This window comes from Silene latifolia, chromosome 11 (genome assembly GCF_048544455.1).
Source record: "Silene latifolia isolate original U9 population chromosome 11, ASM4854445v1, whole genome shotgun sequence".
In the NCBI taxonomy this organism is placed as follows: Eukaryota; Viridiplantae; Streptophyta; class Magnoliopsida; order Caryophyllales; family Caryophyllaceae; genus Silene; species Silene latifolia.
Window position 1 is genome coordinate 63389422 of NC_133536.1, and position 24516 is coordinate 63413937.

Genomic DNA, 24516 nt, shown 5'->3' on the forward strand with positions numbered 1-24516 from the left:
AGATGAACAATTAAAAGAAGGATTAAAGAATTCATCATGGAGATGTCGTTGGCCTGATCATGCTTTGAAGCAAAATAAAATCCCGAATCAAACTCTGTGTGACTGTGTCGATGATTATTGAAAATTATATATGCGCTTTTCTAAATTAAATTCTTCATAATCCAACACAACTTGACTTTTGAATTCCTATAAAGTATGAATGTATGATATGTGCTATATATGCATAAAAATTCACAACCCATCTCTATTAGAAGCATATTCTTTAAAAAATAAAAATTAGGCCAGGCAAAAAAAATTCACCCGTATATGATCAAGGATTCTTTTGGTTTGTAAATATTTGATTTAGAATATCAGCAAAGTTCTTACTTATAAAGGCTTGATATTTACATTTAGCTAAAATCTTATGCACTGTATATTAGCAGCTAAAATCTTATGCACTGTATATTAGATTATTAGTTGAGGTAAGTTAGGTGCTAATCTAAGACCTTTAAATAACTTAATGTGAATGCAAACACCATTCATTAACTTCTATTACGACCAACTTCTAACTTCAAAAATGTTTGAAGAACTTCAAAACTTGTACATACATATCAATATGAACATAAACTATACACTATACCTTTAAGAATAATTATTTGAATATCTTTCTTCCATGAATTCAATTATATATGCGCTCAACTTATGTTGTATGGCACAGGGTGCATGTATCTGATTTTCTCATCCTCCGCTCCAGCAGTTGTATCTTATAGCCCAACGCGGTCGATTGCAATTTGAATCCAGTATCCTGAAACTTCAACAAAAATTATTAGTGCAAAATATGATAACCTTATATTAATGATTAAGAAACAACTGATCGGAGCACAAAAAACACGTAAAATATATTATTCATCAACATAACATGCTACATCTTTCAATACAAAGTTAATATTTCGTATACACAATCTATATCTATATAAAAAGATAAATAAGAGGGGGTTGTCAAAGCTCGCATAAAAAAGAAATAAAAAAAATATAATTTAGAAAACTACAAAGTTTAATATTTACGTGTGTATATATCCATATAGGAAAATGATAACAATAGCCCCCCGGGCGTTTGTTAAGATGAAATATAGTTAATTAGTTACATAAAAGCTTTACTCTCCTAAATGATAGGACTAACAGTTGAATAATCTCAAATACAAGCAACGTAATATCCTTGGATTCCATAAATATTACTCAATACTAAAATACCCTTCAGGCCTTCACCACCAACCCCAAACCACCAGTGACCTCAAACTCCAACCTCGTATGCCGATCGCCAACAACCGATCCTAACCATTTCCTTTGACGAAACCGGCAACCACCACAACAACCTTTTTCAATCTCATTTCATAAACGGGTTCATCATTCCACTACTAGGGTGTCTATTAATTCAACAACCGACGGCAAAGCCGAGTAACCAACATAGTCATCGATCACAAAAGGCATAGTCATATAGAGTTTAGTTCCGGTCACCGCTACGATGGGTTTTCTGGGGAAAAAACATGATTATCGAAAGAGGCGATTTTTTAGACGAAGGGTTCATGTGGTGGTGGTTTTAGCTAGTAATCGGCGGTTTTAGGTGTAAAGACCGAGTTTTGCGGTGGGTCTTGATTGTCGCCGGAAAAACGCGATCATGATGGTGATGATTTGGTGGAGTTGGCCTGGGTATTGTTGCATCAAAACGGAGGGTGATGGTGGCTGGGGTGGTTGGAACCGACTGTGTAGGGTTAATTGGGATGAGAGAGAAATTTGTGGTAGGACCTGGACTATTCTAATTAAATAATATTGTACTTAATGCAACTATTTTCCATGTAATAACACTTTATCAAGCGCTCTAGGGGCGTTTGTTATCACTATCCATATATATATATAGGCTTTTCTATATTCCGCGACGGAGTTGTTCGAGTTTTAGTTGATTTCTTTAACGTTTTTTTATTAATACTAAGATTCATGGTGTACGTGGGTTATTGTTCTCTTTCCCATTACAAAAATTTATCGGTTGCTTATTTAATTATACTAGGTTAAAACCCGTGAAATTCACGAGTTTGTTATAATATATGGTCATAACGTTGAAATGATTGCAAAATATTTGAATTAAACACATTGATTGAATTATATTATAGGGGTGAGATCCTATGAGAACCCCATTTCCATGAGAACTGTGAAAATAGGTTCAGAACCTGAGTAACAAAAGTTCAGGTGTCCCCAGCCGACAAAACCATCATTGGGTTTTCACGTTTCTCTGGGAAGGGTGCATAGTTCCCATATGATCCACAATTTTACCTCATATAAGTATTTTTTAGTATTATAGTTTTTGAATAAATGTTTAAGAGCTATCGTATAAGAACATAATAAAATTCTTTTAAACAAATTTTATGTTTTTTAATCAATAGGCAGTCACAAAAAATTGGGGGACTTGTACTTTTTGACATTGTAATACACCTATTTTATTTTTCGGTTTTGCAATGTACCCGTTATGTTTGAAAATTATCTTTTGTACTTTGTTTTTTCTATTTTATAACTATATATGTGGTGTGACTGTGTGAGTATGGATGTTAAATATTGCACCTGTCATGGTTGGTGAGGAGTGAGGTTAAATATTTACTTGTTTACCCCGTTAATAATAATTAAACTATTTTATGCTTTATGATATTGTAATTTGTAGCAACAATTTATAAGATTATTTATTCATTTTATTTTTAAATCATGTAAAACCTAAGTGGTAAACAATGTTGGTTGTTACCCATCCTTTGTGATGGTGATAGTGGTCATCGATAATTTAGTAAAATTGGTTGTGGTGGTTATCATGGGTGGCCAGCAACGACAGTGGTGCACACAGTGGTAGAGTGAGGGGGGGGGGGGGGAAGGGGGGCTAGGAGGGGTGGTCGTCCTCGCTGGTGTTTGAAAATTTCGAAATTTTTAGTTACAATTTTCGAATTTTTTCGAGGCCCCTTTATAATATTACCTTTTCGCCCCCGCTGAAAAATTTCGCCTCCTCTGACTTAAAATCCTGGCTCTGCCACTGGGTGCACGGTAGACCCGAAGACTTAGCAAAAATGACCGTCCGAGTGTCCCAGACCGTACCCGGCCATATCGAAATTGAAGACCAAAATATGACCTGATTTGACCCGACCCTGTTCATCTGGCCCGAATGTTTATTATCGCAAATTGATTGTTATCCCCAAATAACTTGAAAGGAGCACACCCGAAAATGTCCTGAATCCGAAATGATTTGACCTGAATTCTTCTAAACTCGAACAGGAATTAACCTAACTCGGACCCGATTGACCCGGTTGCCAGGTTTAGTGCATGCTCCGTTAGTAGTTGGTAGTTAAATTTTACCTTTATTTTATATTTTTAATGCATATGATAATTATTATTAAAATAAATATACGATGTTATTTAAGCTAGTAATATGAAATGATATGTCCGTGGTTACTTATATTATCAGACAATTGTTAAATCCTACACACTATTATGCTAAACCCAAGTGAAACAACCCAAGAAATTATAATAACAATCAAAATAAAAAACGATTTCAATTACTTGATTATTATGGATTAATTTTGCTTGCTCAAACAACAACTCTATTCACGCATGGTATATTTGTGTTACATGCAATTTCTTGATTCCTTATATGTATCACCAAACATGCTTAATAATTATGTTTTATTTAATTAGGAAATGTTCATATTGTAATCAAAAGCATGATATGTAATTTGTTTTATTTCTCTAAGTAAAAGCGTAAATTTAGGGAATGATTAGGACCATATAATTAATAAGGACAATAATATATTATTGATAATTAACAAATATTTATTTCCTTATATAACAAATATTTGTTTATCAATAACTTTATTTTCCCTCCGCATTTCTCTGATTGCCATGTTAATTCAACTTTGTTATGAAATATTATTAATGTAGATATTATATGTATGTCCATATCTTAGAATACTCTAGAATATATTATTTTATGGAAACTCTTTCCCATTGTATTGTATATATATACCCTTCATAATGGAATGATAATATAGTTCTTCTCTCTTATTTTCTCTCTACTTTCTCTCTATAATTCTCTTCTCTTTTATTTCACAACACGTTATCAGCATCAGTCTCAACCAATGAGCAAAAAAGGAATTACATTCTTAATTTGTATATAATTCATGTATTATTAAAATCTGATAATAAGGAGGGTTCACATCAGATCTTGTTACTTTATTTCTCGCTAATCAGACCTTGGGATATACTATGCCTAACTGCTGAGTTTAAGTTAAAAGGTATGTTTTCCTCGTACAATTTTTATTAAATTTATATGTTTCTTTGGCTTTGTAATCCCTTCAGAGATATTTTTTGATAATTGTATATAATAATTGCATAATTTTTTTGGTAAGAGGACATATTATACAAATTTAGATTTGAAGTTACAAAAGATCTATTTTATAAAGATGAGAGATATGCCTATATTATAACTTTGGCCAGAAGTTCAAAGTTCTTAAAGGTGTGTAATAATTTAACACCGTCTCATCAGTACAATATATTCATATTGTATAAGTGTAAGTGGCCAGACGTCCACGTTTATGAGTATATGAACCGCTGTTTAATTTAAAGCGGTCTTTATAAAAGACAAATTTATTTGAGAATTGATTCTTGTTCACCTGAAGTTGAATAGTATAATGAGATATGAAATTTGATTCATTCCTTGAAGTGAATGTGACATCTCATAAAGACTATGTCTGTAGCAGAGATCAAGAATACGGCGTTATGTTAAGCCTAATATTGCGGCCTTAATTGAGCCTATTGATGTGGCCTTATTGAGCCAAAATTCGTTCATTGAAAGAAGTGACAACCTCTCATGGAAATGAATATCTTATGAAAAGTCATGTGAGACTCATATATGCTCGAAATTCGATATGAGAAAGAGAAAATTTATTTATGGGTTGAAATTTTGACATTAACATTATGACTTGAAGTTACAAATATTAAAACAAGTACGGAGTATGTTTAATTTTCATTACGGTTTTACAAAACTTATATTGTGAGAATTATTTGGATCTATTTTATATTACGTATTTGGTAATTAATCTTATGGTATAAATCTGACCGTCTAATAGCATATGTCAATGTTTGGATGAATGGGATGTTAATTTTCTTGATTTGTTGTTTCGATGCATGCAAATATAATAACATGGTGCGACATGTGGACTAGAGTTTTTCACCTAGTAGAGCAAATTCTGACCTATCTAATCTTCAATTATTATTTTTTTTTAACTTGATATATGCACGACAGCACGAGAGAAAGTAATCAGAGTAAGAAATTGATTGATGAGTCTAATCTTTAGAACAATTGAACTGCAAAATCTACTTACGTCCTTGTTTAATTGCTAGACTAGATTACAATTTGAATAATCTCGACGGCGTCGTTTTCCAGTGTATGCATAGCATTGTTTCGTAATTAGTTTTCCAAGTAAAATTGGATGAGTGTATTAATAGTACAAAGCAGGGTTAAATAAATATTTCACGACATATTGCATGTAATGCCTTAATTTGACGTGGCTAGATGTTTTGCTGTTTAATGGTCTCTTGGTTATGTGGATTTTGCGTCACATGTGTTACTTAATGACAGTCTTGTTTTCGGCTTTGTTTACATAAAATTTCCCCGTTTTATGTTTTCTCTTGTTGGAATGTTAAATTTATGTACTCCCAATAAAATGATCATATATAAGGTATACAATATATAGTTTGCTTATATTATCATATATTGGAGATCTAACAACTACTCGGAGTGTAATAAAGATCTTAAATGTTCATGTATGAATTGACACTATATTAAGAGGCTTGTAGCCACATAATGATTTTCTGAGTAGTTATTTTGTGAAAATCACAGCTTGATTATTATATGAAATCGTTAGTTTCCGAAAAGGGCATTGTGATTCAGCACATTAAAAATCCAAATGCATTATATGTTACTCCCCGAAATATTTTGTTATTGTACAAAAAATGTCCATATAAATTCTCATCGGTGATATGAGCAAGTACGATCTAAGGTGGTTATAGTTTTTACCACCGTACCTTAGGGGGAGAATGATAAGGAAAAGCTGGTAAAAACAAACAAGTATATTATTCCCAACTGAACCTGAAGTTCAGTGGTTTGTTTTTCAATATAAAATACATCAAGTAGAGGTTCGCGGGATTAGAAATGATCGTATTCATTTGGTTATGAAGATGTATTATGATGCCAGTTTAATCATCTTATCAAAATGTGATATTTCAATACATTGAAATCTATGATTTAATTATAGACAGATAGCCCTATGTGTGGTATAGCGAGCTATAAATTAATCATAGAAAGTTGATGTAACGAAAAATTAGATTCTTGCCAATTAAAAAATATCCACACGTGAAATATAGTGTGAGAGTCATATCGGTTCACATATTTCAAGTAATAAGAAAATGGCAAGCATGGGCAGTTAGTACTTCTATGGAGTAAAGAAATTTTGGATGTCCCGGAAGTGACATAGATATCTGAATGATAATAGATGGTACCACATATGCATATATATTCAGATATCACTAATTCAGTACTGACAATATCACGAGATATTGAAATTATATCGATATAATTAAAGAACCGATATGCATTTGCGCGCGGTGTTTAATGGACTAGAAAATGGGGATCTAATATTTAAGTCCAATTTTATTGTCGACACATAATCTATGATTATGAATGAGCTCATGGACCTGAAGTCCATCCATTGACATGGAGTCAATCGAAATTTTGAATATTGAAAAAGAAACTGTATAGTTTGCATATTGGAGTCATCATCTTGTGCATTTAGAGATTAAGTTCATCCTTTGCATGTTAATTAGTTTCATTTTATATAAATTATTATTGCATTGTTATATAACTGTTGTTTAGAATTAGTTTTATATCATATGTATGAACATGTTTTATAATATTGTTTTAAATGGATAAATGTTTTAAAAAAAAGGAGAAATGTTATCTTACGAGATACTCCAACTAAGATAACTCCCTATAGGAGCCTCTTGAGTTTTGGGAACTCGTGATTATATATGAACCTCTACGACACGATTGAAATGTTATCGTGATTATTTCCAAAATGGAAAATTTAAATTTATGTAGAGATTACTTGAAGAAAATTATTATTGTCTCAACCTGAAGTTTGAGCATATGAGAATAATGATTTAAATGAGCTTCATGCTAAATATGTGAAATTAGTTTATGGTCCAGAAGTACCATTGGAAAATGATGTAGTCAAAGTCTACAATGAGAATGTCAATTCATACATGTGTGGTTTAGCAAAGAAAAGCGCTCAAAAGTATTGGATGATTTATTCAATATTTATCAGATTGATTCTCTTTAAGATAAGGAATTAAGGAATGATAGCTACACTCTTTTTCCCTTCGACTAGGTTTTTTTGTCCCAATGGGGTTTTCCTAGCAAGGTTTTTAACGAGGTAGCACAATAAGCGCATTGATACGCTATGATTATTAAGATGAGTTATTCTTAACATATAATGTTATGTCATCTATGAAGAAGTTTCCTATCACTATTGTGGAAATATTATTTGAAATGAAGATCCAAGAGTCATCATAAATGACTACAGCCAGATTGTGAGAATTAAAGAAATATGAAGATTGAAATTATCAAGGATTTCGAGATATCAAGTTTATCAACTACAATGGATTTTATTCAACGTTCGAGAAGTTACGTCAAAGCATGGTTCATTTCAAGATTTATCAAGTTATGTAATCATCAGGGGAGTTGACACGCGCTGTACTCTTTTTCCTTACCCATGGTTTTGTCCCACTGGGTTTTCCATGGAAAGGTTTTAACGAGGCAGCTATTATTATGCGTGTTTGAAGATTATTGTACTCTTTTCCTTTCTATTATTTTTCCCACAGGGTTTTTCTAGTAAGGTTTTTAACGAGACATCTTTTTCAGTAATGGACATCCAAGGGGGAGTGTTATGAAATATTATTAATGTAGATATTATATGTATGTCCATATCTTAGAATACTCTAGAATATATTATTTTATGGAAACTCTTTCCCATTGTATTGTATATATATACCCTTCATAATGGAATGATAATATAGTTCTTCTCTCTTATTTTCTCTCTACTTTCTCTCTATAATTCTCTTCTCTTTTATTTCACAACAAACTTGCTATATAGAATGCCATGTCAGCGGTGAGTTAGAGGATTAATATATAGTATGAAGTATGATTAAGGTAGTTCGTAAAGGTTGGAGTCTCTATAATGGCTCGAAAAAAGCTTCATGATAATGATACGGCGCCACCCGGTGGCGCCCAATCTCGGCGCCACCTTCTCATATGCACCCATGGATAATGATACGGCGCCACCCGGTGGGGCCCAATCTCGGCGCCACCTTCTCATATGCACCCAATATTATTGTGGTTCCCCGTCACATGTTTGTGATGTACCCATTATTATTGGGACCCCCATTTATTGCATGTGAGAGGGTGGCGCTGAGATTGGGCGCCACCGAGTGGCGCTAACTTATTTTCAATAATAATCCATCTAAATAATATAGATAGATAGATAGATAGATAAATAAATTGATTGATTGATTTTATACGAGTTACACACTAACTAGTATGAGAAAATAAATAAACGAAGAGGTCGTATTTGATAGGAAGACGAATATAAGCCCAAATAATCTGGTTTGTGTGGACTACATACACAAGAAGATAATAATAGATCGGATCATAGAAAAATTCAAACAAAAGTGAGAGAAAAAGAGCAACAATGGCGACAGCAGTAATAGCGAGTTCATGGGGTCGAGCTCTTGTTCAGATCTCTCCTTACACTTTCGCCGCTCTCGGCATCGCCCTTTCTATCGGCGTCTCCGTCCTCGGTGCCGCCTGGTTTGCACTCGAATCCCCAATTTCTAGGGTTTCATTCCATCCAAATCTCCCTTTTTTCGTTAATTTTGACTTTATTTTTTATTTGATTCTGTCAGGGGAATTTACATTACTGGTAGTAGTTTGATTGGTGCTGCTATCAAAGCTCCTCGAATCACCTCTAAGAATCTTATCAGGTTTAATTCTACCTCTCAATGTATCCGATTGTTTAGATTCTTCATGTTAAATTGTTTTTTTTGGTAGAATGTGAATATATATTAATATCAAAAAGACGTGCCACCATTACATACTAATTTGAGTATCATACTATATCATACTATATATGGAGCCTACAAAAATTTCTTATCAAAAAAAATCAGAATGCCTTAAAATACCCAGGAAGACTGATATTTGGACGGCCATGTCCTGCTTTGAAACCGAGCTTGAACTGAACTTTTCACCATCTTCATCACCTGATTAGGGGAATGAACAACCATATCTAGCCTGCAGAGATTTCTGACCCGCCAAATGTTGTATAAGACAGCCACCACTGCAGCAAAAATCAGATGCTTCTTGAGCAACGATTTGCATCTCCACTTAACACACCATTGCAGAACATCCTGTGTAGGAAGTGAGACACCCAGCCACTGCCTTAAAATATCCCAACACCGTTTGCTGAACTCACACTGATAGAACAAATGATAATGATTCTCAGAATGCACAGCACAGAGATCACAGACCCCATCAATTGGTAAACCAAAAACCCTCAATCTATCTTTAGTCAGAAGCCTCTCCTTAGCAAATAGCCAAGCAATGAAGGAATGCTTGGGTACATTAAGCCTATTCCATATCACGGGAGCCCATTGAACTTTAGTCTGAGGACCCTGCAACCACCTATAACCAGCAGCCACAGTATACTTCCCATCACACCATTGATTCTGCCTATAGCCAGGTTTAAATATATCCTTAACAGCACAAATCTTTCTCCATGTCCAACTAGATTGTAAAGAAGGAACATACTCCTGCCAATTCCTACCTTTCATATACACATGATCCACCCATTTGATCCATAAATGATCACTTTTGCAAGCGAGCCACCATGTATATTTACCAATAAGAGCTTGATTCCACAGTCTACAATTCACTATACCAAGACCACCAAATTTTTTCTCAGTGCAAAGTGCTTCCCATGCCACAGATGGGGCTTTCCCGTACTGATCACTGCTACTCCAGAGGTAGTTCCTACAGATTGCAGTGACTCTATCTAGAACTGTAACAGGAATCACAAAGATTCGAGCCCAATACACATGAAGTTGGGATAAGACAGATTGAATCAACACCAGTCTCCCAGAATAGCTGAGTTTCTTTGCCCCCCAGCCCCTGAGTTTACTCACCACTTTTTCAACAAGTCTAGTACAATCTCCAATTGCCATACGTTTATAAGAGATGGGGATTCCTAGGTACCTAAAAGGGAAACTCCCCTCCTTGAACCCAGAAATACTGAGAATATAATCAATCTCTCCTTGAGGAATGCCATTAAAATAGATTTCAGATTTGTCACAATTCATTTCAAGCCCAGAAACAGAGGAGAAAGTTGCAAAGGCTCTCAACAACACTTTGATAGAGACCCTATCCCCCCTACAAAACATGAGAAGGTCATCTGCAAAACACAGATGACTAAGCTTCAAAGTTCTGCAGAGGGAATGATAATTGAATTCCAATTGCTCAGTGACCACCCTTATGATCCTACTCAAATACTCCATGCAGATGGTAAAAATCAAGGGTGACATTGGATCACCTTGTCTAATCCCACGTTTCCCTTGAAAATACCCAAAAGTAGACCCATTTAGTGAGAGAGTAAACCAGGGAGAGGACACACACTTCATAATCCACTGTACCATCTTAGCAGGAAACTTTAGGGTCAAAAGCATCTGCTCAATGAACTGCCATTCAATGGAGTCATATGCTTTTTTGAGGTCTATCTTCATTATGCACCTTGGAGAACAAGACTTCCTATTGTAAAGCCGCACTAAGTCTTGACAAATTAAGATATTATCAACTATCTCTCTGCCTTTGATAAAGGCACTCTGATTAGCACTAATGATCTCGGGGAGAACAAAGATTAGCCATTCATTACAAATAACTTTGGAAATAATCTTGTAAAGGACGTTACAACAGGCAATAGGCCTGAAGTCGCAACACTCGAGGTCTCTCTTTTTTGGGGATCAAAGTCAAGGTAGTAGAGTTCACTTGTTTTAGAAGCTCACGATCATAAAGAACTCCTTGATGCCTTTAATGATATCATTACCAACATTGAATACGCATCCTTATAAAACCGAGAAGTGTAACCATCGGGGCCGGGGATTTGTTAGGAGGGATAGAACACAATGCCTCATAGATTTCAAAGATCAGTCACATCCTCGATTAACTCAAAGAAACTGTGTCTCGTAAACAGTCACCCCATATCTCACGGTGGGAATATGAACATTACCAACCCACTTACTAGTACCTAGGAGACTCTTGTAATAATCCTCAAAAGCCTTCTCAATACCAAAGATTTGAATTCTCGCAAAGACTCCATGCCCGTCCGTAATACAAAAGACTCGTCTCAGTAACCTCCTAGCTTTTGAGTACTATGAAAATAGCTAGTATTCTCATCCCCCTCACTACACCAATGGGTCTTAGCTTTTTGGCTAAGGAAACTCACCCTAGCCTTATCCAACTCACGATAGGCTTCTGTGACCACCTTCTCATTTTGTTGAAGCATAACATTGGAAGGATCCAGTGTAATTGGGACCTGAACATCATGCGGATGGATCGGGGCCACATTAGCTAGCGATCTCAATATTAGCAAAATGGCAAAGCATTCAGAGCTTTTGAGGTCGTTTTAGCAACTTCAATTTCTTAACAACTTGGAACATGGTATGGCCTTCAATCTAAGAATCCCATACCTGTTTAACCACATCTCCAAAAGTAGGCTCACTCCCCCACATATTGAAATATTTAAAGCTCCCTCTCTTCCTTATAACCTCAGGCCACAGAGAGATAGTGCAAGGACAATGGTCAAATAATCCCTCAGGATGGAACATAGTATGAGTCTCTCGGGAACCGACCGAGCCATTCATCATTCACCGAACTCTATCAATTCTATCGTAAACCTTATCCCCAACCTCATGCTTGTTATTCCAGTGTGAAAAAAGCCCCAGGGGAGAATATCCATCAAACCACAAAGAATACATTCGGAACCCCTCAACTCGTAATTAGTGACCTCGGACTCCAATTCTCTCATTCATAGCAAGAACATTGTTAAAATCCCCCATAACTACCCAGGGACCATCAACAATGGCAGTCATATTAGACAAAGATTCCCAAAGAGGTATCCTCTCAAAGCAATTCGTTAAACCCATAAACCATAGATACCCACCAATGCACCCCAAGAGGAAGAAAAGTCACTCTAGTATGAATGACTTGAGCTTCATTATCGATGACTTCTACCTTATAGTTCATAGCATCCCAAACAATCCAAATCCTACCACCTTCATGACTGCAGATATTAGTTACTAACGACCAATTAGCACCCAATCCATTATGGACCTTATTTATAGAGTTTAGTCTGACCCTAGTTTCTAAGATACCAAATAAACCTACATTATTGAGATGCAGAAACCTTCTAACATCAGTCTGCTTATTACTACTATTAAACCCTGTAACATTCCAAAACCCAATGCTACCCATTCTCTAGCAAAGGCAAACCATCAACCACCTCACTTTCACTGATCTCTCTAACATGGATAGAACGTTCCAAAACTTCCAGGAAAGTCCTCCTACCACTACTCACACTTATCCCACCCTGCCGAGTAAATTGAGTAATAATTCTGGAAGGAGAGAAGGAAGGATGAAATGAGAAAGGCATTGGAGTAACAAAGGCACCAACCCCTTCAAACAGACCCTCCCCACTCCTAGTCATCATCACTCTAGACTGTTCAGCACAAAGACTGCACGGACCCGCAAAGAATCGGCACTATGGTTTGAACAAAGAAGCACTGGCCGGGGAATAGGAGCGATAGTCTTCTTTGGTACCCGTGTCTTCCTACCACGCACAAGGCCCCTTAGTCTGTTTGTCCTTACTTCGCAATCTCTAGAGTAATGACCCAAACCTTTACACTCAGTACAAATGGTAGGTCTCCACTCATAGTGAACAATCTGCCTATGTTTAACATCCAATTCATCCATAAACTCAATAACTTCAGGCAAATCATCCCCCATTTTAACCTCAACCATGATACGAGCATAACCAAGGAAAGTCTTCATTGTGTATTACTATCACACCGATAGGAGTCCCAACAGACTAGCAATTTTCTTAAGAGCATTTCCCAATTTCGGAGGAGCCCATAAAATCTAATCCAAATTGGAACCATATCAACTGCCTCCCTGATAAGTTTCGACTCCGGTAACCATTCCTTGACAACAACCGGCTTATTATCAAAGAAAACCGGTCCTGCTTGCAATACTCTCATTTTCATGGCTTCAGTTTTAAAGCGCACCAGAAAAATACCATTAGAATGAAAAGCAATCTTCTCTATTTCAGTATATCCCCAGATACGTTTAACAAAACCATCTATGACCTTAAAAGGAGGATTCGCTCCAAGGACATAACAATATACAGCAGTTGACCAATACTCTAACTCGTCTTTAACATCAGAGTCTGTTAGCTGAAGCCCACTTACCCTAGATGATGACGACGACTCCGAGATTTGCCCACCACTGCGTCCTTGAACCTCCACCCAATCCTCATCAGATTCTTCTTCGAGGATCGATTCCATCACCTCACTTAGGTTGTAAGGACGAAGAACCGATACTGGCTCCTCAGTACCTGCATCCGAATCCCCCAAATCAGGCGGATTCAAAGGCAAAACACGAAATCGAGATCCAGAATTTTGATTATTATTAGTACTATTAATATTCGATGAATTATTATTATTATTAAGTGAATTTTTTGTGTTTTTTGTATTATTTGATGATATTATCCTTACTAATCTACTAGATTTAGGGTAGTTTTTCTTTTGTTTAGCCATTGCTAATCGCAGAAATCGATCCCTAAATCGCTTCTCTCTCTATTCATGTTAAATTGTTAGGGTATGATTTTGTAATGTCTGATTTATGATTCATTAGTTGTATTTGAATGATCGCACTCGCCGTGACTGTTTCGGGATGTGCATGATGGAGATGCTATTATGGTGAAATCGATGTAGGTTTCTGTGGTTATTAGGCAAATAGCTCTCCTTCGGTCAACTTAGTGGAATTAGCCAACCTAAGGCACCAAAACTGAAAACTTTTTAGTAAAAACCGGGAGTAAGTCTACTTTGAGACTCTCTTAGTTTTTGGGTTATAGAACCTCATTGATTTCCTCGTCAAAATGCGCATACACCCTAGTACGTCGTCTCTCTCACCTAGCAGTCTAATTGTCTAACACACTACGCCAATGCATCCGACAACCATCACCCCCATTCTGACTTCACAAAACCAAGTAACAGTTCTGCTTATGTAGTTTCAGAACATTCAACACTGTACTTAGCTTCTGGTATGTACGGATGTGGCTCTATAAGCTTCTAGTATGTACAAATGTGCCCTTAATGAATGAGATCTTCTTGTATGAGACCTCTTTTAACAAGAATTTGTCACAAAGCTATACAAAACAAGGGGATGTTTGTTTGGCTAAAAGGGTAGTACAAAGATTTGATTATGGCATCTCTTGCTAGACAAAAGGTTAATATACAATTGTGATTATCTATGAAATTCTTCTGCATTGTGGCTGTTCATTGAGAAATGATATTAATATTATTGTAGATGTATTTCGCATTTTAACAGTTTGAGTCGGGCATCCGATTTGCTTGGTCATGTAATCTAAGAGGTAATTGACATGATTTCTATAATTCTATTACAGTGTAATCTTTTGTGAAGCTGTTGCTATTTATGGCGTCATCGTGGCTATCATTCTACAAACAAAGTTGGAGAGTGTCCCATCATCCCAGATCTATGCACCTGAGTCACTTCGAGCAGGATATGCTATCTTTGCATCAGGGATCATCGTTGGATTTGCCAATCTTGTTTGTGGGTGAGTTCCTACGTCACTTTGCCCTGAACTTCACACCTACTGATGTCTTGCACTACTTCTATTAGTAATCTGATTCTCAGCACCTTATCAAAAAAATTCTTCTCTGACACGCTTAGACGCAAGACTAGGGATGTCAATGGGGCGGGGTGGGTGCGGAGGAGGGGTAACCTGCACCCGGATCCGCGAACTGTAATGCGTACCCACACCCGCCCCGCGACCCGCAGCGGGTTGAACTTTTCAAACCTGTCCCCGCCCCGCGGTGACCCGTTGACCCGCCAAATTACCTATCTCCTCACAAAATAATTTTTAAAAATATAAATCTTGAATCTAAAACATAATAGTCTCGTACTCTCGTACATCTTATACAAATAAGTTTCCACAAAATGGTCCAACATTTAATTAACAAGTACACAAGTTTTTCAAACCACAAAATAGTTTGAGTATTAGCGTTTTTTTTTTTTTGGGGTATAGGTTGTTGGGTATTTGGGTGGGTAAGAACTAAGAAGTAGATGGAATTTGTCTAGGTTTATGAAAAAATGGTTTTAAGTTTTTTATCTAAGTTATTTTTATTTTTATATATTACAAATTTGTCTAGGTTTATGAGTAAGGCGGGTATAACCGAAGCGGGGACATGCGGGGCGGGGCGGGGTGGGTATGGGGCGGATCTCACGTGATACCCACACCCGCCCCACGACCCGCGACGAATGACGCTTTTGAAACCCATCCCCGCCCCACGACCCATCAAATCATTACCCGCCCCCGCCCCAAGTGGGGCGGGTGTGGGGACGAGACCCGGCAAAACCCGCCCCACTGACATCCCTACGCAAGACTTGGTGAGGCAGTAGACAAAATGCGTCGGAACGCTTTGTGCATACGGTGTTGATAGCGAGGCACACTACTGTGAAATTTCCATTTTTTTTTCCGTCTAGTACTGTTACTCTCCCTTTTTTCTGCCCAATCATCCATAACTTATCTAGTAGTGCCTTTTTAAATCCAAAAAACCACAATTTTTGCAGGATATTCTATTTGATTCTTCCTATGTAATACCATGTTCTTCCCGGATTCTGTTTTGGGATTTTATGCCATCCCATTTGTTTTTGCAGCTCCACCACAACTCTACCCACCAAATGCAATGCGCTGGCAAGCCCCTTTCTCCGCCTTTGGTGCCACCCTCTCCCTCACCCCTTTCCCCATCCTTCGCCCAGCATAAAACACAGCTGTTTTTCTCTCACCACCAGATCTTGGTCGTAGATAGCAATGGTTGTGGGTGGTCGGAAAGAGACGTCGTGGGTGGTCGAAATGGGGTTATCGTGATCTAAGTGTGTCTGTGTGTGTTGGGGGGTGGGGGGGGGGGGGGGGTGGAGGAGCGTCGAGTGGTCTGTCCTGGTCATGGGATTGTTCGGTGGTGGCAGTTTTGGAGGTAGTGGTGGCATAGCTGCAGAGGTGATGGGGGTGTGGTGGTTGTCGGTGCTGGGCTTGAGTGTGGTGGCCGACAGTGTTGGGTTTGGGTGTGGTGGGGGTGGCGCACTTGGTGTTGTGGAGTGTAGTTGGAGGAGGTACTCTAGCTGTTAGTGTGGTGTGGTGGTGCAAGGGTTGGAGGAGAATGTTAAAGGCTGAGGGAGTACAAGAGAGGGTGAGGAATTTAGAAAGGGATAATTTGCTGGGTTTTTTCTTTTTAAAGAAATGATATGGTGAATGAGTTGGAAAAGAAACGTGGTACGAATCCAAACAGGGAGTAGTTAAATCATAAACGTAACCAAAACAATGTACCCAGGTTGAAGCCTAATTAACATGAATTTCCTCTCACCCTGAACTACTTGCCACCTACTCTCTTCTCCTAAAGTCCTAAACTACCACCCGCATTACCCAACATTTTCCTATGACATCCACGACATGACCTTTCTGAGGAGGGTCCGAGGCGACAAAGCGAAAGATACATGCCTTGTGGCCAAGGGGCACATAATTTCCAAAAACAGATTTGTGTATTCTAGATTGAGTTGTGTGCAATATTTTCCTGTTTTGGATTTTAAAAAGGGTTACACATTCCTCTGTTGGATTTTATGGATAATTCGCCGAAGAGAAGAGCACGAAAAATAATAATTTGAAATCGCATTATAGTGCGCTGTTTGTGTCTTGTCTGTAAGGCGGACTGTGACGTTTTGGCTAGTGCCTCCCTGAACCTTGGACTTAGTGTGCCTTGAGGGCAGGGCGTGCTTTTAGAATTGAAGGCCTGGTTTAGTCCTCCCTTCGCAGCAGCGCCGGGCCACAACATACAAAAGGGCCCAAACATGTGGATTGGGCGAGGCTGGGCCAAATGTGTGGGCCTACTTTTTTGGCCCAAACCCGGACCATGCGGGCTAAAATGGGGTTTTCGGGGCATTACAGGTCCTTGTTTTAATTTCTCACTTTTTAAAAGTGGAATACTTCTAACAACTATAGAAGAATAGAAAAGAATTTATCTTATGATAAATACAAACAAAACCAAATCTACCTTGTCTCCTAATCAGTAGTGGGTGCACTTATACTGTTTAAGCCTCCTCAACCAAATTTGAACTGTAGTCATATCCTCGTATATGAAGTAAGTCACATGTGTGTGTTTTTTTCTTTTTTTCAAATTTGAGCATTTTATCTTGGACATTTTTTTATATACTCAATACTTTATATTTTTAATTAAATTTTTGTTCTGAACACGCGTCCCCATACTGGAATCCTCATTTTCGGACACGTTCCCGTGTCCCAATATCTGAATTAGGACGAGTGGGACCCTTGACGCCTGTACTCTTGTTAGTGTAACATCGCATGCCAAAGGAATATCAAGTAAAGGACTGTACTTGAATTTTCCCCAATTTTAAGCCTTTATCTTGAACATTTCTTCTGTCTGTTCAAATACTCTTAAATATTTCATATTACTAATTAAATTTTTGTTTCGGAGACGTGTCCCCTTGCTATCCTCATTTTCTTATGAGTTTCTTGTATCTAGGTTTGTGTATTAAAATTTTTGTTTTGAGGGCGTGTTCCCGTAGTCAAGTCCTCATTTTCGGTTAGGGTTCTTGTATCTCGGTTCGGGTGTCTCGTATCTGACTTATGACGAGTGGGATACTTGAATATCAATCTGTTCCTAACGCCCATGCCATGTGGGAGTAACATAGTGTGCCAAAAAGAAAGTGGTATATTATGAGAATATGGAGCGAGTATTTGTTTTGCAAATAGTGGTACACCTGGTGTGCACGAGGCATGTCCCTTTGCCTCACTTCTTGCGCCTCGTCACCATGGGTCCTTGTCACCTTGGTGTGTGCCTTGTTACTTTGAAACTAAAAAACTAAACTAGTGCCTAACTTGTTTTTGCTACAGGATATGCGTAGGTGTAATTGGAAGCAGCTGTGCGCTCTCTGATGCTCAGAACTCCTCATTATTTGTGAAGATTCTAGTGATCGAGATTTTTGGTAGTGCTCTTGGGTTGTTTGGTGTGATTGTTGGTATCATTATGTCGGCCCAAGCAACATGGCCCGCGAAGGCTGCTTGATGTGTTATTCAAGCACAAAATCATGTCATTTCAAGCTCGCCTGGGCATTCCGGTGTTCAGACTTCAGCAGCCAGTATGCCTACTGTTTTGTACACTCTTGTCATCTTTTGTATGTATATTCAAAGCAAATCTCATCAACATCTGTTTATTTATTATTTTTTCCCCCTTGTATTTTCGAAATAAATTACATTCGAGGCTCAAGTAGAGTGGGGCGCAATATTTTGTCTTTTAATTATTTAAAACATGAATAACATGTGAAGCTTATCGCTTCTAGAAAGATTCATTGCAGAATATTTTTGATTGTATCGATTCAGCAATTTGGCCTTCTGTTTTTGTACTGTCGCCTCAAAACTTATATGTGGATATTAGGATTTAGGCCGTGTCTTGTGTGACCAAGACGGTGATGTTGCCTGTTGTACCAGTTAGGGTACCTAATTGAGTAAACTAGTTTCTATCTGGTGATGCCCTATCAGTACCACCCTTGATGAGTTTTGAACCCAACATCAGTTGACAAAGTAGCCGACACATTTCTGACGTCATATACTACTAGTATAGCAGGGTAAACGCAAGGATTCACCTTCGAAAAAGGCACTAAGTTGTGAATATCTTTAGAGCTGGCAAAAGATGACCTGACCCGAGGAACTCGACCCGACCCGTCTGAAACCCGACCCGATATAACCCGAAAATTGGGTGAATCGAAACCGACCTGACCCGACCCGATCCGACCCGATAACCGATAGCAGCCTGCCAGCCTTATTTTTTCCAACCCGAACTTGATCTGAACCGACCCGATCCGTGACCCGATATTTTCTCAACCCGATAATGAATTAGCTTAATATAATGGTTTAAATAACACAAAACTGACATTCAACTTAATTATTTTCACTTAAAACTACAATTAATAAACCTGCCCATTGTTTAAATATAAAATTACCATCTAAAACTAAATATATAAGATAAAGTATGTGTTGATAACCTGACCCGACACTGATCCGACCCCCGACTTGTCACCCGTTGATGACCCGACCGAAGATGACCCGACATGAACCGACCCGACCCAAACCCGTCACTGACCCGGCATAACCCAAACCCGATATGACCCGACCCGTAACCGACCCGAGTGACCCGATTGCCACCTCTAAATATCTTCCTTCTCAAAGTCTTCTAGTTAGGCAACATATTTTACTGTATTTTTTGACTGTAGGAAATAACTTATAATAATCCCAAAAGGTACAAAGCAAGTTATTCGACTAAGTAAAACACCAGAAACACGATTACCAAATCTAGTGCTACAAAGCCAAATTTAGAGATGACATAAACATAAATTAAGACTACAACATTAAACTAGAGTAGCGAAGACAGGCTGGTGGCCCAATCACTTCCCACATACGCCGGGAGTGTTTTAGGCTCCCTTCGACTTTTTGCAATGAAATGCGGTCACTTGTTACTAGCTTCTGGTACGGACTGAAGGATGGTAAAAGGAAGATCCCTTGAATAACGTGGCGAAAGCTATGTTGGCCTAAGTGTTTACGGGGCCTTGGGTTTCGGGATTTTAAAAATTTTAATCTAGTATAGCAGGGATGGCGTCTTATGACTTGTCTAGATAGTTTGATGGTTCGTGTGTTCAAAGGTAAGTACTTCCTCATTCGTCTTTTATGGAAGCTAATCTTGGAACGAACTCGAGTTTTACATAGAAAAGCATATGGGAAGCTAGAAGGGTCTTTAGTTTAGGAATACGTAGAAGGATTGGTGACGAGCTTGATACACGAATATGGAGGGACCCTTGGATCTCGGGAACTCAGGTGAGGAGGATTATTTCTCTTATGGGACATTTTAGTGAGGATATGTGAGTAAGTGAGCTTATGATGGCAAATGATGGAGGTTGAATAAGGAGCTGCTGACGACAGTGCTGCTGCCGTTTGAACTCCGAAAGGGGGCTGAATATTCGACTTGGAGTGACTCATCATTTGGATTCCTGGTGCTGGGATCCGGATAGGAATGGGGAGTATATTGTCCAATCAGCATATAGTTTATTGATGGAAGATGAGGATGTAGGTGTGGGCTAGTCAGATGATGCTCGCGAACGATCGGATGGAATAAAATCTGGAAAGTACCGGTTATACCTCGTATAAAGTTATTTTTCTGGCAGCTGTGTAACGATGCAATAGCAACACGACATAATATTGCTAAACGTATCGGCTCCTCAGATGATGTATGTGTTCAAATGCCATACTTGTGTGGAGACATGTCTCCCATGTAATTAGGGATTGTGGATGGGTGAAAGAGTTTTGGGAAGGGCTGGGATTTGCGGTGATGTAAGGAGGTGGGAATGGTAGGGAACGGGAATGGGTGGAAGAAAATATGAGGGCGGTGGATATGGGAGAACGTATGGAGTTTATGAGAGCTTGTTGTGCAATCTGGGAGAAGCGAAATAAGGCTATTTTTGAGGGAGAGGAGTGGCGCGCGGATGTGGTGGTAAATAGAACGAAGGAGCTGCTTGTCGATATTCAGCAAGGTTGTGCGGGAAATGGTGAGTTGGTGGCTGATGTTGAGCTGTGTACGGGCTGGATTAAGCCGGCGGAGGGTGTGAAGAAAATAAACGTTGATGCGGGGTGTATGGAGGGTGTTGGGGTGGGGTGGGGAGCAGTGTGTTCTGATACAGAGGGGAAAATCGAATGGTGTGGTGTGGTGCGAGATAAGAGATCGATGGCACCACAAGAGGCTGAGGCTATGGCGATACTGATTGGATTTCAAGAAGCGCGTAGACGCGAGAACACAAGAGTGCTTGTGGAAAATGATTGCTTGGATGTGGTGAAGGATTCACAGATGCGGAAGACTGGACGCAATGAAATTTTCTTAGTTTATGATGACATTTTTTCTATTTGTTCCCAGTTTGAGCAATGCTCTTTTGCTTTTGTTCGTAGGAATTTTAATAGGGTAGCGCATGAACTAGCTCATTATGCTCCTTGGTTAGAAGGATGTCGAATATGGACGGAGGATTTTCCTTTGTAGATTGAACATTTTGCTGCAATTGATTTGGAAGTTATAAATTAAGCCCGCGTTTGGGTTTTCCTAAAAAAAAAAAAAAAGATGGGCTAGTGAAGGACGTAAGATTGGCCACGAGCATTTGTCCCAACTACATCAACATTGAAGACCTCCAAATCCATCGATACATACGAACCGCTGAATGATAATAGCAAGGTGAACTTGCGTTCTTGCGAAAAGAACGTAGAAAGAAAATTTGAATAGCAAGACGACGAAGTGTGCCATCGACGGAGATAAATCTACACCACCTTAAGTTTCGAATCCTTTGGTCGTAGAACCAATAAATCGAGAAAGTCATCCTAGAAATAATTGGGAAGAAAGACACTCCCTCAACCAAACTACCATCACCCAAATACTGATCCGACAATACCTCTTAAAACCAATATCGGTTGTAACCAACACGAACCCAAGAGAGCACCATCGCTATCCCATCAAAACCATTTATTTGACATAACATATCCCTAATTAAACAACAAGCAACACAAGGAATACAACAAAGACTCCTATAATAGGAGATTTTTAGGAAAAACAAACTAGCTATTAAAAGAAATTGTGATGACATAAGGTTAAGGAAAGAGACCACCCCTCCAATCTAACCATCCACACTGAAAAACCCGTCATACAACCGCTCATAAACTCATAGATTCCAAAAAACACAATAAACCTAGTACGACAACAAAGGTAAGAACAAATAAAATTCGACCAAATCATCATGATCCAACGACAAACGACCAGACAACAACAAAGACACAAACAAGAGTTGCTATTAAGACACCCCCGGACGATCTAAGACTACCGAAAACAACCATAAACACACATGCATGCACCAAACGGGAAGAGAGACCAACACAAGTTGCACACAGGACAATAAGACAACAATCCAATAGGTTGGGAAAGAGGCGAGGGACAAGGGAACGCCGTATCGGATGATCAGACCCATAAACATAAAACACAACAATGGACCTCACCAAGGTCCGACCGCGAAGCCTAGGAGGTGGGTGATAGGTACATTATATATATATATATATATATATATATATATATATATATATATATAGAGTCGGGATCCGGTGAGAACTCCTAAATATTTGAGGATTGAGTAACGAATGAAATATCACTTGTTCTTCTAAACAATATCACTCGCTGTTAAAGGTAAAAAAAAACACTCAGCCTTGAAAAATAAAAACGCGTAAGATTATATTTTCAATCTACACTTTCTCTCTCTAAAACTGAATCAAAAACAAAGGGAACGAGGGATTAGATTGGCGAATCAATCAAAATTACGAAGCAATACCGATCATTCTTCATGATTTGCGTTTTGAGCGGAATTCAGGTACAATTTTTGCCTTAATGCTCTCGAATTTTTGAATTTAGGTATATTTTAGTGAATTAATTGCTAAAATCGAGTAATTATTCAATAAATGTTGTATCATTGTTTTGAATTTGTGATATAATCAAAAACTAGGTATAATTATGGGAAATTGTGCAATTATTTTCAGATTTTGATTCGTTTTTGCTCAAATTAGGTATACAAATTATTACTAAAATTTATTAATTTTCATTTATTTTCATATAATTGAACCAATTACTATCATCAATTGCAGTTATAGTTGTTAATTAGATGTTTTTTGTTTCAATCCCGAAAATTAGGGTTTAATATTGTTCGATTGTGAAATTTAGGGTTCAACAGTGAATCTGCTTTGTGCAAACTTGAGTGTACTTATCTTATCTTTGTTTCTGAATTTCTATTCAAATTCGCCTCGAGTTATAGATGATTATGAATAATTTACTTGGAGTTTTTGTTTTATATTATTGGATTAAGATTTTTGAAGTGCAACAAGGTGAACGGTTTTGTTATGTCGATGGAATATACGGATGTAAACAGCGATTCAACATCCCGTGTGAGATGATTGTGTGCATACAGCCAAGCCATTAGTCTTGATATCATGTGCATACAGCCAAACAATTAGTTTGACTATGTTGATTGAGTAAATGGATATAAATTATTGTAGTGATTGTGGTAGTGAACTGGTGATGGTTTAACAAGTTATGGATTCTATTGATTTGGCTTGAAAGTTTTATTGAAAGAAAGTTCAATTTCGCTTATAAATGGAATGGCGTAAACTGTAGCAACTTTTGATTATTTATGGCTAGCGTTGTCTGTACAAGTGTAATAGTACTAGTAATTACGCAGCATCACAATAACTTTGCTTTTGGTGAAATAATGATGCATTGTGGGAGTCTTTGTAGGTTTGTTTTTGTTTTTGTTTCTGGACTTCGTTTACAGGATGAATCGGGATGAGAGTGATTCCCAATTCAGGTCTCCACCAATCTCTGCCTTTCACTTTAAGCTTACTACTGTTACTAGGCCCTTTTTTTTCCTGATCACAAAATTCTTGTAAAAGACAGACGAACATATTTGTTACTTATATTTTACTTTGGTGATATTGTGAAACAATATCAAACGTTATTAGAAACAATATCACACCTTATACAAAACAATATCACTATTTCACAAGTGCTTTAAATGACTCCAATTTTGTGATACTGTGAAACAGTATCAGAACCATTAAAATAAAATACCACAAGTCTTTAGAAACAATATCACAGTTTTGTTATTAATGTGTTAAACTTACTCCTGACATTATGTTTTTGTTCTTTTTTTTCTTTTTCTTTTTCTTTTTGCAGATTTCTTCACTTGCAGATGTTGATTAAGAGCTTGTCTGCATGCTGAGAAAGTTTATATTACATAATCAACTTAGCAAAATCGTCTTTTTTTAATCATTTTTACTCACATGTACAATTTTTTTTATGCTTAGATGTAATTCCAAATGACAACAATTTTGTATTCTTTCTCCATTTTTGGTTAACAATATCATAAAACCTCAGGATCAATAATATAGTGTTACCAAGATTTGCTTTTTGTAT

At 37.7% G+C, this 24516-nt stretch overlaps 2 protein-coding genes across 2 annotated transcripts; both read left to right on the plus strand.

The window, feature by feature from the left end:
• The first annotated feature begins 8617 nt into the window (after window positions 1-8617).
• On the plus strand, window positions 8618-18876 carry LOC141611703 (V-type proton ATPase subunit c''2). Its single transcript, XM_074430305.1, has 4 exons — window positions 8618-8929; window positions 9025-9102; window positions 14850-15020; window positions 18372-18876. The coding sequence occupies exons 1-4, from the start codon at window positions 8811-8813 to the stop codon at window positions 18541-18543; spliced, it is 540 nt and encodes a 179-aa protein (XP_074286406.1). The 5' UTR covers window positions 8618-8810; the 3' UTR covers window positions 18544-18876.
• A 2028-nt stretch (window positions 18877-20904) lies between these two features.
• Window positions 20905-24303, plus strand: LOC141613494 (uncharacterized). The gene is made up of 3 exons (XM_074432234.1): window positions 20905-21512; window positions 23876-23948; window positions 24277-24303. The coding sequence occupies exons 1-3, from the start codon at window positions 20905-20907 to the stop codon at window positions 24301-24303; spliced, it is 708 nt and encodes a 235-aa protein (XP_074288335.1).
• The last annotated feature ends 213 nt before the right edge of the window (window positions 24304-24516 follow it).

Bases quoted from the DNA above. Each gene is read 5' to 3' on its own strand.
- LOC141611703 (XM_074430305.1), top strand. From the start codon at position 8,811: ATGGCGACAGCAGTAATAGCGAGTTCATGGGGTCGAGCTCTTGTTCAG. The intron at 8,930-9,024 runs GTTTGCACTCGA...TGATTCTGTCAG, and splicing joins TCCGTCCTCGGTGCCGCCTG to GGGAATTTACATTACTGGTA. The intron at 9,103-14,849 runs GTTTAATTCTAC...ATTCTATTACAG, and splicing joins ACCTCTAAGAATCTTATCAG to TGTAATCTTTTGTGAAGCTG.
- LOC141613494 (XM_074432234.1), top strand. From the start codon at position 20,905: ATGAGGGCGGTGGATATGGGAGAACGTATGGAGTTTATGAGAGCTTGT. The intron at 21,513-23,875 runs GTTAGAAGGATG...CTTCGTTTACAG, and splicing joins CTAGCTCATTATGCTCCTTG to GATGAATCGGGATGAGAGTG. The intron at 23,949-24,276 runs GTTACTAGGCCC...TTCTTTTTGCAG, and splicing joins TTCACTTTAAGCTTACTACT to ATTTCTTCACTTGCAGATGT.